The sequence below is a fragment of the Gymnoscopelus braueri genome (genome assembly GCF_963280865.1).
Source record: "Gymnoscopelus braueri genome assembly, chromosome: 24".
In the NCBI taxonomy this organism is placed as follows: Eukaryota; Metazoa; Chordata; class Actinopteri; order Myctophiformes; family Myctophidae; genus Gymnoscopelus; species Gymnoscopelus braueri.
The window spans coordinates 39,265,952-39,280,487 of record NC_137626.1 but is presented as its reverse complement, the minus strand read 5'-3'; the positions used below and the strand labels follow the sequence as shown (position 1 = coordinate 39,280,487).

Sequence of the window (14,536 nt, the reverse complement as noted above, 5' to 3'; positions counted from 1 at the left end):
CTCTCAGCTTTTTAGAAGACAATGGAACCCCCCACTGTTTGGGGGAGAAAGTGTGAACTAGTCTGGGCACAGAGGGGAGACAGTGGCCAATAGGATAGCCTGATTTGGGGATCAAAATGATCGTTTTTCAGGCTTGGTGGAGGAGAATGAAACCTCAGTCATGCGAGTGTTAAGTGAATTGCTTTCACCTGTTGTACTGCTCTGCGGAGTGTGCGCAACAGGGCATATCTCCACCAGGACAGGGTGACCTACCCAGGCCCATGAAATTCATATGCAGGTATAGTAGCCAATTAGAATGAAATCTGCTAAAACTGACTCATATACTGATACAGAACCATATAGTGGCTATATATTATCGCTGTCGGTTGGAAATCTTGTATGTTCCTTTTTTTATTTTATTTTTTAAACAATTTAAAATCGTGAAAATAGCCAATCTACAAGCTGTAAGTATTAATAATTAAGAAATACTATATTTTAAAGAGTGAAAAATCAACTTAAGTCATTATTAGTGCAAGTTCAATCACATTTCATTTGAATGAAAATAACTTGTGGGGAAAATACATAAAATCTCTAATCTGTGAATCTAATGTGAATGTGATTAATGTGACCCCTACTTCAGTAAGTCCAGGGCTGAATGTGACATATTGAGACCTATATAACTAAATATTGGTCATTTGCCAACACATTATTTTGTGAAATAAATGGGTTATATTTCACAGATAGTTATACTATTCTTATACTATATTAAAATAAAATCATCCTTAACCTTCAAGTTAAATTCATTATTTCCGTGGACTTAAAAAACTTTTTTTGACTTAAAAATAATCTTTTTTTTGGATGGCCTTCCTGCCCTGGCATTTGGCCTTTGTGCCCTCCAAAAAATTACAACACCAAAGGCCAAGTGGCCTTGCCCCTAAAATGACGAAATTCCAGGCCTGGCCTTGATACAAGACTGTCATACAAATTATTATTATGCCTTGTCTTGTCTTGTGACCGATGGCAGTCTTGATCCAAGGCTACATTAATCAGTGCTGCAGAATTATGTAATTAATATGATGGTATTTGGAAATACCTGTGAGCCTTGAATATGATAATTATTTTGTATCTACATCGATTGTCTAATCCACTAGGTTGTATACACAGTATCAATCACATCCAAGACCAAACCAATGAACTAGTCCCTCCAGAAAACACGCGATTGCATAATTCAATTAAATGTATTCATAATCAGCCAAATGGCACAGATTAAGAGGGGGTTATTCTTTTTGAAAAACGCTGTATAATCACCGCAATCGCATATTTCAGTGCAAAATATGCGGGCTCGCATGATTTCATAAACCCCAAATTTTTCGGCTCACCCGTTCGTTCACGTTCACACGTGAAAAAATACAGTGCGTGTGTGTGTGTGTGTGTGTGTGTGTGTGTGTGTGTGGGTGTGTGTGTGTGTACACAGGCTGAAAGCAGCCAAACAGAGGCAGGCGGGGTGTTTCTAAGGGCGGGTCTTGGCCAAGCACCACCATAGATTGTATACGCGAGGGAGATACAAGCAAAAGCAACAATAGCAGCAACTGCAGAACCTGTAGAACAGTGGTGCCACAAACAAACCTACAAACACTGCTTTAAATGCCGATCCGATCACTGTCCCAACATGAAGAACCACAGAACCCCTTCCAGTTGGTTCTGCACCCAGCCCCTACATTGATTTTAGACGTCACTAGACATATCCGTGGGAGGAGATCACAGAACGTCTAGTTTGGGTGAGACTAGTTTAGAGCAGGGGTCTTCAACAGGGGGGACCGGGACCCCTAGGGGGTCCTCAGAGTTACTACAGGGGGGGCCACCAAATTTTTGTGTGATAGGAACTTTGTTTTTACATAAACCAATTGTAGACATAACACCAGTGTTGCAATGTTGAATTGGAACGTGGTTGCACTCTATTTTAATGCTTAACACCTACACTACAGGTCCCACAATGGACAATTGATATGCATCTAGGCTCATTCCTATGTTAATTCACCTGGTGTGAGTCGGGAGCCTTAAACTTTGTTGAGGTGTGAATTTAAAGTCGTTTTAAATCTATGCGTGTGCCTGCGCGTGCTCCTGGTCAAATAGGTTCATGCACGGCGTGCAAGGCCGTTCCATGAGCAATGCAACCCTGCATAACACTCTACCAAAAAAAAGCATCCCTAGCATCCCTATGAAAATAACAGATCTAAGGTTTGTAGATCGGCAAAAAGGTTTGGTGTAGAGGAGAAAAAAGAGCAGACCAAGTACAGAGTGAAAGGTTAAGTCTACTAGGTATTAACTCTTTCAGTGCCATGCTTATTTATGGAATTTTGGTTCTGAGTGCCACAACCAAAATTAATTGTAAAAAAAAAAGTGCTTAGGAGCCGAGATACAGCCTTTTTCAGTAAAAAGTTAAACAAGAAGTGAATGGAGCAGCAAATCTTCAAATCATCATATCTTGGGTTCTGAACATGTTTTTCCAAAAAAACTGACGTATTTGACGTCTTGTGGCACACGGGGGTCAGGCCTCATGACGTATTTGACGTCTTGTGGCACTGAAAGAGTTAAGGGTTTAAGTGGTTAAATGTCATATAAAAAATACACATAAACATGAATCCAACATGCACTGACGACAGTGCTGCCAAACAAGTCTACGAAGCCACATATGAAATCTATGAAAAGGTTGAATCTGCAACACGATTTTATACAGTATGTGTTTTTTTTTTGGGGGGGGGTGTCCTGCTTCATCTCTCTCTCTCTCTCTCTCTCTCTCAGCTAGGGGGTCCTTGGCATGAAAAACGTTGAAGACCCCTGGTTTAGAGGGGTAGTTTAAAGAGGACAATGTTTTAAAGAGTTTAGAGGAGGCAATCTAAAGGGGGTGGTTTAAAGGTGGTAATTTAGAGTAGGTGGGTTAGAGGAACTAGTTTTGAGGGGTCATTTAAAGGAGGTTAGTTTAGAGTTTTAATTTTACCTCCTTATGAGGTTTGGGATCACCATCAGTGATCGGAGTCTGCCTCACATCCCACCTCTGAATCCTCTGAGTCTTCATCTCTGCGGCAACCCTGGCCCAGTGTGAGTCCTGCCCCCCATGGAGCCTGGCTGTCAGCGCTGTTAGCCCTTATGTTAGCATGCTTAGCCTCTGTGTTAGCACTGTTAGCCTTTGTGTTAACATGCTTAGCCTCCGTGTTAGCACTGTTAGCCCTTGTGTTAGCATGCTTAGCCTCTGTTTTTGCACTGTTGGTCTTTGGGTTAGCACTGTTAGCATCTGTGCTGATGTTAGCCGCTGCGTTAGCGTGCTTAGCCTCTGCGCTAAGCATGCTTGTTGCTGTGCTAGCATTGTTAACATGGTCAGCCTCTCTGAATACCACATCTGCCCATGATAGAACGCTGACAGTATCTTCCTCGCTTATGAGATCATCATCATCATCACTAGCTGATACATTAGCAGGACTGTTAGCATCCTTGTTGCAAGCCTGGTTGCGTGAGTACGACTCCTCCGTGACAAAGTGTAGCACACAGATCATGAGGGGCGGGGGGTTTCTAGGGGGCGGGCCCAGATATCCAATGTGTACCTTAGGCTCATCCACCGGAGAAGTAGGCGACTCTGTCGTCGTGACAATGGACTCCACCCTCTCCGATGTCTGAAACAGGAAGCAAAGAAAGCACAACTTAAAACCTTTAAAGTCATAATGTGTAACATTCATATTAATAGTTTTTTTGCCAGGGTCCTAGCGCCAAGATTATTTTGGAAAGCAACAACATTTTAAGAAATGGATTGTATTAACTTGAAAATACACAGACAAATACATCTCTGTGTCTTTTTGGTGAGCAGACTTATCGGGGGCAGACAATCACAAACACAAATTGTGTTTAGAAAAGTTGTCTAAAGTTGTTGGTTATTGTGAAAAATCTGTGAAAGATCATAACAAAAATTGCTTTGGTTTAAAAAAAATGTACACTAAAGCCAATAATGTATACAAAATAATCTATTTGAATACAAATAATAGATTTTGGGGGACATTTAGAAAATCAGTGAAAATAGCTTATTTACAAGCTCACAACCCATCGCAATGTGAAGCAACGTGAGCTTGTAAATGCATTTTTTTGCGACACTGTTGTACGATGAAGTGTACAATAGGGCTTAAGTGGTTTATCAGACTCACCGCTCTATTCTGTGCCAGTTTTCCCAGCCGCAACGCTTGTTAAATACTGATAATGGAGCTGCGCCGCCCCAATAGGTTATTCTAGCACCTGCTCTACCCGTCACCATTATGCCGACGCCGTTATTTGCGCGTGGAGGTGTGCCCGTGGGCGTGTTGTTGCTATATCCCCCACATTGCAATTCTACAGACACACATGGGTACGGGTTTCGGGGGGGGGTTAGTGGAATCTAATACCACCCGCTGGTTTATAAAATCACCCGTCAAGTGCACACAGACACTACAATGGCTTTGTGCGTTGGACCATGAGCCGTGTTGCCAGCCTTGGCGAGAAATAAGCAACCGCAGTCCGCAGGTCTATGAAAACAAAAAGAAGCAACTATAAGGCCACATGAGCACTTCAAACTACTAACTAGAGCTTTCATATCCCCTAAATATTTCAGCCCGGCTCGACTAATAATTGACAAATTAGGCCCAGCCCAGCCCGTCAGTCATTTTTCTAAAGAAGCCTTATTTCTCATTAAATCTTGGTAATTCGTTAATTCTTCCAGAAGTCTATATTTTATTTAAAAAACAGCTTGGAGCAAATAGGGCTATATAAATATACACTGCCCCATAACCATTTTAAAAATGATTATGGTTATTCTATGAAATATATGTTTCATAGAATAACCGTAATCATTTTTGCGATGGAGAAATCACATCCAATGTTACCTTCTAATGCCCGCTGCCTGTGCTCTCATAGTGTCTCATTTGAAGAAATAATCCAACATTTACTTTGAGGTGAAAAAGACATGAAGAAAGCTCAATAGTCTGAAGATGTCATGTTATGGTTTAAACTTTAAAGGGGGCTGCTGCGTCATGACAAGACGGATTGATTGATTTGACCTACTTTTGGTTGCGCTGCCCTGTTGATTAATTATTTGGCATCAGCTGGGAATATATAACTATTTTAAATGGCTTTCATATACTCTTGGGGATCTGACTAATATGACAAGTTGCTTATTGTGAACACAATAGCCTACGCTACAAATTAATTAATATGTGAATTTATTTGGATGTACAAAAAACGTAGACCCGGCTCAGCCGGTGCCGACGGGCCGGGTCGGGTCGGGTCCCGTTGGGTTTGGGCTAAAATCTTAAGCACTTACATTTTTTATAAGATGAGCGGATCAAAGTGATTTTCATTTTGGCTGCTGTCTCATTAAACCCATGCTGCGGGTGAATATTATATTATAGCCTATATTATATATATTAGCCTATATTATTATTATATTCCCCGCGTAAACGCTACGTTCATGACCCCCCAAAATAACCATATTTGAACTGGGGACCCCCCCATTTTGTTTGACTCGGTTCCACAGATAAATATTGTGAAAATAGCAGATCTACAAGCTCGCCAGGCGTTGGGTGCTCCATTGTGGTCTCGACCCACAGGTTGAGAACCACTGCATTAAAAGCTCCAAGCAAGTTACATGTCTAGTATGTTGTTGACCACGTAATGTAATGTTTTTGGTTTAGTGATAGGCTACTCCGTGGCGCGCGCGCGCCTCATTGTATGCTGTCCAAAATAACAGATCTGTAAGCTGTCGACACGACATGACGCAGCGCCGTTGATAGCTTGTATGTCTGTTATTTTGGGTAGGTAATTAGTGGTTTGTTCAAATTTCACCCTGAATAGGGGCCTAATTGTTTTAGTCGATTATAAGGAATCACATAGATTTTTTTGTCATATATAGATTTCGTTGATATAATTATGAAAAATAAAACAATTAATAAATTGTAAATTGTAAAAAATGTGCTTCTCAATTACTTAACTAACTGAAAAGATAATTGATGATAATATATATTTGCAAAGACACAGTTAACACAGTGCCAACGTGTTATTGTTGTTTTTTAGTTTTTTTCATGTCGCCATAGATCTTGTTAAAATCCTTAAGATTGAGCCGTACACTCCGCGACATGTCACTGTATCTCCCAGTGAAAACTGCATGTCAAACGGATCTCCATGATTGTAGTTAGAGCGGATTACGTTAAACAGTGATATGCGAGGAGAAAAAACTACAGGAAGAGAATTGAGTTTCAGTGTGCGCTTTAGAATGGGAGCGGACGTGATCGTCAAAACCGGATCCCAAATAATTCTGTTTCCGGTCATCAAACCGGAACCGGAAATGGATCAAAAAATTCCGAAAGTGCACCTGGAAAATTTCAGCGCGAAAAGACCGTGGACCGTAGGGCTACGGTCTCGGCGCTTAACAGTTGGATTTAATGGACCGTAGGACTACGGCCTTGGCGGTTAATGTGTTAATAGTTTTAGCTCTAGTTCTAAAATCCCAGCCTTGCGTGGCTTGTTTTTTTTCTAAAATTGTTACCAAATGTGGCAACAATAAAATCATAGACATATCCCAATTAAATCATTTTTTTAACAACAATTTCACTACATAAACATATTCTACAAGAAAATTCCTGCGACTGCCAGCACAAACCAGGAAGTTGCTGTGCAAATGCATGGAAGGTACCGAGCGGTACCAAGTGATTTGTAAAGCATTGCACATACAGTGCACAGGACTAAAAAGTAGCAATCAATCATAATGGAATTAATGGAACTATCGGTTTTGTCTTTTACGCGTAGCCACTGGGAGGCATCAGTACAGCCAGTGTAACAGCTTGTATGGATGAAGTAATGTGATGATGTTTTAATGACTGACAGACAGACAGACAGACAGACAGACAGACCTGTATAAGGCTGTCTTTATGTTCTGTAGAAGTGCAACCTCTTGAGGCCGAATGAAGCAGAGCAGTCAATTCTGGAGACATGTCATCGAACGTCGGCTTGGGCTACACACATAAATATACACACATACACAAATAAATACACATCAATACACACATAAATACACACACACAAAAACGGTGATTCAGACAGCCAGCTGTAGCCATGCAGGGGGTGCGGCTAAAGAGGCATTGTGGTTGTGGGTGTGGTTTACTTAACCAGGAAGTGGTCAAACATTGCAGTTTCTATCGCTGAGCCCATAGTCATTTTTAACAACTTTTTTATGGTCCTTAAAAATGGTAATATACATGCAGTTTCATTAATGTGAACTTACTTTTGTTTATTAATGTGTTATCACTGAAATTATGTATTAAAATGAACTGGAGTGGAAGCATAAACTCTCAGAACCTGAGACTTAATCTGGCCACACATTGAGCATGAAACGCGCTGTATGCTGATGATGTCCTTGTATTCATCGGAAGAGAGCATAGACTCCCAGACTGTTGATGCTACCTTGGGCCCTTACGACATTGAATTTCCCCATTGGTGTGTATGTGCATGCACGTGTGTGCCTGCACAAAATATTTTTTCTATTGGTAAAGTAGAGAGTGCAAAGAAAACACATTAATTCTACAAAAAAACTAGGATACCAGGTAAACAATTAACCTAGCATCTGTTTAAACAACATGCTATCTAAATAAAAATAACACAATATTCATCCATCCCCATCTTCAAAAGAGGCCAGTGCCACTGAAGAGTCCATGGGCTGAGTGTGTATGAACTTTTGATAGTTTGTACAAATATGTCATTTATACAAGCGTGTGCAAAATGTCCCAAACTTCCATGTCACTTTCGCGTGGAAGCCTAGTTCACACCTAGTTCAGACAACAGTGAGCTTCTGATAGTCTCGCCTCAAACCTCAGTGAAAGAGTCGAACTTTCCTCAACCTTTCCTTCCACAGCTCTTTTTGCCCTCCTGTCGCTGTGAATCGCTCCTTGACACTGACGATGGACGGAAAAAAGCCACTTTCTCTGAGCTTGGAAGCGGAATACCAGTCATGGTGTGAACTAGGTGTTAGTGTTGTGTCCTGAGAGCTGAAACCTGAGAGATTTTGTTAGTGCTGCTAACGAACGGCCTTCCATTCATTTGCATTAGTGTTGTGTCAATGACAGAAGTGGTTAGCATTGCTAGCAAACAAGGTTCCAGTCCCTTTCATTAAGTCAATGAGAGAACAGGTTAGCGTTTGGTTAGCATTTGGTTAGCGAGGTTAGCGCAGGTTAGCGATGCTAACAAGCAGACTTCTGTTTTGTTAGTGGTGTGTCTGTGTCAGTGAGAGAAGTGCTTCTAACCAACAGGCTTCCATTCCCGTCGTCCATTTTGGTTTCAGTGTAGAAGGCTCAAAATGGCACAGCAGCGAAGGCAGGGGGAGTCAAAATAAATCTGCGGCAGCACACACACACACACACACACACACACACACACACACACACACACACACACACACACACACACACACACACACACACACACACACACACACACACACACACACTGTGTGCGGGGATGTTGGCAGACATCCTCAGGCTTGCAAGCGGCGCGTGTGCTTGGTTTCCATGCCAACAGTTAATCAACCAATCAGCTTAGCGTATCAGCGTACCACTTTGGCCAGGGACGGGGAGGTCCTGCCACTCAGGTGACCCGGAGAGGGGGCGGAGCTCAGACGGTGCTCAGCCAATGGGGACACAGGAGAGAGGAGGGGCAGGTAGGCACTCGTCGGGATGTCCTCGGGCCTCAACAGAACCAGTCGACTGTGATGCGCGTTGATGACATCACCACTGATGTCGTAATCACTGGCCGCCGCCGGGCCAGAGATGAACTGAACCTGACTTCCTGCCGTCCACATTGTAGTACTGCTAGCAGGAGCGTTAGTAGCACTAGCTGTAGCAGCAATACTAGCCATAGTAGCAGTAGTAACTGTAGTAGTAGTACTATCTGTAGTGGTACTCGTTGTGCTTGTCGTTGCACTGGGAGGCCAGGCATTGCTAGGAGACAGCGGAGAGCTGGGCGTCTTCACCTCGCAGATGGTAACTAAGGGCAGTCCCCCGCTGATGACATCATCGATGACGTCATCAGCCAGGGACACGGAGACGACCGTGCCCGCCAGCATCTCCTCTGCGGCCATTTTGTCGACACTCGTCAGGCTGACATCGGAGTCCTGAGACGTCATGGCGACTACCATTCCGGAAAGCGTGTCATAGCTCCGCCCCAGAGTGTAGCTCCTCTCTCTGATTGGCTGAGGACTGGTACCGCCATAACGCGACTGGCTTTCTGGCTGAGGAGGGGCGTGGCTAACTAAAAGCCAAGCATCCTGCAGCACAGACAGAATGTACTGTATATACCGTATACCACAGCATACTATAATCCTTAATTATTAATCATATTTAATGTGTGGGCTCGCTTGTTGGTAGCAGGTAGCATGGACCCGGTTTTGAAAATGAAGCCAATGAGGAAGTAGCAGTTCTCATTAAGGGCCTAGAAGGTGTCTCTATTTCCACTCCTGCTGGTTGCAGAAGGATTAACACTTGATTTTATTATCTTAGCAAACATTGTCATGCATACTTAATGCTTTCAGTCTTCTTTCAATTACCATGATATGCATTTATTTTTAATAAATATGGTCCCATTAATTTTAGTAATTCTACTGAGTGAAGACCCATCCTCTCTGCCCTTCCAGCCAATAGCCGGTTGCTTTTCGGGGCCGGAAATTCCAAGATGGTGGATTTGAATTAGCTGAAATATAAACCAATGGCAATGGGTGACCTCACCGTTCCCTGTGGTGTGCGTGTGTGTGTGTGTGTGTGTGTGTGTGTGTGTGTGTGTGTGTGTGTGTGTGTGTGCGTGCGTGCGTGCGTGCGTGCACGTTTGTGCGTGTGCTTGTGTGTGTGTGTGTGTGTGTGTGTGTGTGTGTGTGTGTGTGTGTGTGTGTGTGTGTGTGTGTGTGTGTGTGTGTGTGTGTGTGTGTGAATATCGCCCCAACCCTTCCGAACGGTGTTCGCCTATCCCTTAGGACCGATTGACCCATGTTCAACTGCCGTTCACCTGGAACCCTTCTCCTTTCCGGATGTATGATATATACATCTTTGAATATATATATACATATATATATTCAATATATATATATATATATATATATATATATATATATATATATATATATATATATATATATATAATACCAATATATATAAATATATATATATTGGTTAAGTTGGTAGTGTTAAGTATTAGTGGCGCTAAGAGTGTTGATTGTGTTATGTTTTGTTAGAGTTTGCTTCAAGGGTAAAACAGGTGGTTGCTAGGGTAAAATTTGTCTTTTTTTTAATTTATTTTTTATCCCGCGATTTTTGTAACCCATTTTTTTTTCACCCGGTGCCAATTTCCTAAGTGATCCTGAGCGCTACACCTGCCCTACACCAGCGCTACACCAGTCCCCTTCAGCCTAGGTAGGCCAGGGCCGAGCTCATGCTTCCCTCAATGCATGAGAGCCAACTGACCTTCTTGTCACCTGACAGGGGGGAGTTTCCCTGGTAGGACGTAGCGCGTGGAAGGAACACGTTATTCCAACCAGTTCCCTTCCCCTCCATCAGGCGCCCCGGCTGTCATGGGGGAGGCGGTATAGCGACCAGGATTACTACATGTTTTTGTGAGGGTATTAACTACCCTAGGAGACACGGGGAGAACATGCAAACTCCACACAGAGTAGGCCCTTTCACTTTAAAATTGGTCCTTTCTAAGGTGAAATTGGTGGTTGCTAAGTTACACAGGGGTTGCAAAACATTAATGAGAAATACATTTTGAGTGTACTATGCGTTCAAGAGAGTGACCAAAATTACTGGGATTTGATTAACTGGTGTAGTAGAGGGTAGAGGAACATGGGTCTGTTCAAATGGTCACAAAAGTGTAAAGTGTATAGCTTAGATTAACATCTTCAGCAGATGTGTGTGTTTGTTTCGATGTAAAGAATATATAGTCTAAAGAGTGTGGACATAGTGAGTTTATGAACAGTTTTATGATTCCATCTGGCTCCACTGTAGCTAAATGCCATTTCCCCATTCAAACTAAAGGGATTTGTTTGGCAATTAAAAGTTACAAATCTTATAAAAAGTACAACATATGTCAAAAATACAAATGGTAGCCGAATGTGGTAGAGTTGGAATTGGAGTTCAAGTATGAAGGACTAGTCAGATGCCAAATAACAAGCGGAATAATAATACATAGTGAGGATAATAGTAGTGTGCTCGCCTTAGCAAGCCCACAATTATTATTATTATAAGTATATATATTGTAGAATAGAATATAGAATAGATTGCAATAGAATTTGAATATTTACATTTGATTGGCAGCCTTGTTGACCTACCACTGATGGTATGCTGTCCAATGGGAGGGGTTGAGTTTCAAGATCTGATGTCATTGGCTGTTCAGAAAGACACGAAGAACATGAACCAATACAGTGCAATGGCGGAAGAAGTAGTAAAAGTCCTGCATTAAAACTTTTACTTGAGTAACAGTATTGGCATTAAAATATACTTATAATGTAAAGGTAGAGTAAAAGTACTCATTATGTAGAATGGTCCATTTCACAATCATATTATATTGGATTGTAATTAATAATGTGTCGCCGAGTATATTTTGGAAAGCAACAAAAATGTTGTCAGTAATGGATAATAATAATAATAATAATAATAATCATAATAATAATAATAATAATAATAATAATAATAATATTTAAAAATGGGCCTCATTGAAAATGTCCTTCTATATTTTAGAATAGGTTTTAGTGTATATTATTTAAGTAAAGTCTGACGTGCGATTCATGAAAGGGAGTGTAGAGCCTTGATTTGTGTGGATCACAGGTGTGAAAAGTGCATTCTCGTTGATCCTCATTTGCATTGTTCCACGCCCCTTTTAACACCATAAAAGGCAACCGGAAATATCCAATCAATCAATCAATCAATCAATCTCTTCAGACTCCACCTCACCCCCTAGCACTCACCTCTTCAGACTCCACCTCACCCCCTAACACTCACCTCTTCAAACTCCACCTCACCCCCTAGCACTCACCTCTTCAAACTCCACCTCACCCCCTAGCACTCACCTCTTCAGACTCCACCTCACCCCCTAGCACTCACCTCTATAAACTCCACCTCACCCCCTAGCAATCACCTCTTCAGACTCCACCTCACCCCCTAGTGCTCACCTCTTCAGACACCACCTCACCCCCTAGCACTCACCTCTTCAGACTCCACCTCACCCCCTAGCAATCACCTCTTCAGACCTCTTCGGACACACACACACACGGACACACACACACACACACACACACACACACACACACACACACACACACACACACACACACACACACACACACACAGACGGACGGACAGGGGGCAAAACATACTCTCTCACCATGCCTTTCGGCCTGGCGGAGACAATGAACATTAGTGAGGACCTATGAAGATAGGTTGAACAAGGGGTGAAGTGCGCCTTTGATTAAAGTGCTTGAGTAAACGTTCTTAGTTACCTCCTGAGGTTCCAGAGGTTCTATCATGGGGGTGAAAACAGGAGAGCAGGACATTCGTATCTCCCACTCCGTCATCCCTCGCTCTCCTCCTACAATTACAATGACAATGTATTAATTCATGATTTAGTAAGTCATTATTAATATACAATTAATTTCCAAACAGATAAACATCAGTGAGGGGTGTGGCTCCAGGAAGCTTGGACCGATAGGCCATTTGTTTCCCAAAGTGTGATCTGGGGACCCCCAGCGGTCCTTGACTGGGTTCCTGGGATTAACCCTTACATACATTGGCTATTTGAAAATAGCAGATCTACAAGCCCACAGCACATCCCTGTATGACGCACTGTAGATCTGCTATTTTCAACCAAAAAAAGAGGGCTGTGGCTAAATGCAAATTAATGAATTTCGGGGTCCTTCTCGGGGGCGTGCTCCAATGTAACCATATGACAGTGGTTCTCGACCTGTGGGCTGGTGGTTCACACCCACGCTTACACACACACACACACACACAAACTCACACAAACTCTTTCTCACACACACACACACACACACACACACACACACACACACACACACACACACACACACACACACACACACACACACACACACACACACACACACACACACACACACACACACACACACACACACCTACTCCCTCCAGGAAGTTGCGGCGCAAAGCGCTGATGGAACTGTCAACCCCCTCTCCTATAACTTCCTGTTCCTCTGTAGCTCCTCCCACTTCCTGTTCCTGAAATGGAGACATGAGTTATTGTCAACCAATTAACATAATTTCAACTAATTCACTTACTAACACCTGATTTATGTAACTTTCCTCTTTTACCCCGGATTTGAACCCGGTTTCCTGAGCAAGTGTTGAATTTTTAGCCATTTAGCTAATAGAGACTTCCTGCTTGCTCAGGGGATAAATTGAATCTTGACCATCAGGTCAAAATTCGAGTCACATCCTGTGTCTAGGTGAGACATGACCTTTGACACGATCTAAATGTCTCAATAGAAGAGCAGGGAGACAAAATACAACCACCATAACCATAAGTTATATTGTATTAACATACTATACAGATTGGACAAAATTACATTGTATTCAGAAAAAAAGAGTTACATCCAGTAGTGCCACTTTAACTAACTACAAAACAACCAATTAACTACAAAACATATAATTAATTACCTAGCTACAGTACAAACTGACAACTAAAGCAAACATCTAGTTCAGTGCTTTTCAAATATTTCCATGTCAACGACCCCCAAATGAATATGTATTTGGCCGCGGACCCCCATCTGAAAATAGTATGTGCCAGTTACCCGCATCAAAGATTTATGTTGTTAAAATGTAAAAAGCAATTCCAAAATGTTCCAAAAAGTTGTCAGGATTTTTTGAAAATAGCAGAAGTACAAGCTCACAACACTTCGCATCCTGACAAGTTGTGAGCTTGTAGATCGTCTATTTACAAATAGCCCATGTATAAGCATTAAAGTGGTTGAAATGATTTTGATGCTGTACTAACTCATTTTGCTGAGGACCCCCCGGAACCCCCTCGACGACCCCCTGAGGGTCTCTGGACCCTACTTTGAGAACCACCAAACTAGATAACTAGCTCAGGGGCCTTCAACAGGGGGTCCGGGATCCCTAGTGTGGGCCAAATGTTTGTGCGACAATTTGTGTGACAAAAGTAAGATTCACTACTTGAGCCCTTCCTTCCCTCTTCTGAGGGGAACATTAGCTAAAAAATAGCCGATCTATACGCTCACAACGAGTCGCAATTTATAGATTGGCTATTGTCGGCGAAGAGGTTTGGTGTAGAGGGAAAAAAGAGCAGACCAAGTACAGAGCCAATGGTCAAGTGTACTAAGTTTAAGTGGTTAAATGTCTGTAAAATACACATTTACATGAAATAGAAATTGTAAAATTATTATGTTATTTTTACACAACGCTGTGTGTGTGCTGTCAAACAAGTCTATGAAGCTAATTATGAAATCTATGATAAAAAA

General features: G+C 42.2%; 1 protein-coding gene across 2 annotated transcripts in view; it reads right to left on the bottom strand.

Moving 5' to 3' along the window:
- Positions 1 to 14,536, bottom strand: part of LOC308080851 (band 4.1-like protein 3) — a 69,287-nt gene that overhangs the window by 8,862 nt on the left and 45,889 nt on the right. The window contains exons 17-21 of one of the 2 annotated variants that reach the window (XM_080422889.1): positions 13,178 to 13,277; positions 12,524 to 12,612; positions 11,330 to 11,413; positions 6,903 to 7,004; positions 3,579 to 3,647 (exon numbers count right to left, since the gene is read on the bottom strand). In XM_080422889.1, coding sequence (XP_080279015.1) covers positions 3,579 to 3,647; positions 6,903 to 7,004; positions 11,330 to 11,413; positions 12,524 to 12,612; positions 13,178 to 13,277 — 444 coding nt within the window. The remainder of the gene's footprint in view (positions 1 to 3,578; positions 3,648 to 6,902; positions 7,005 to 11,329; positions 11,414 to 12,523; positions 12,613 to 13,177; positions 13,278 to 14,536) is intronic. The other variant, XM_080422890.1, reaches the window with a different exon arrangement.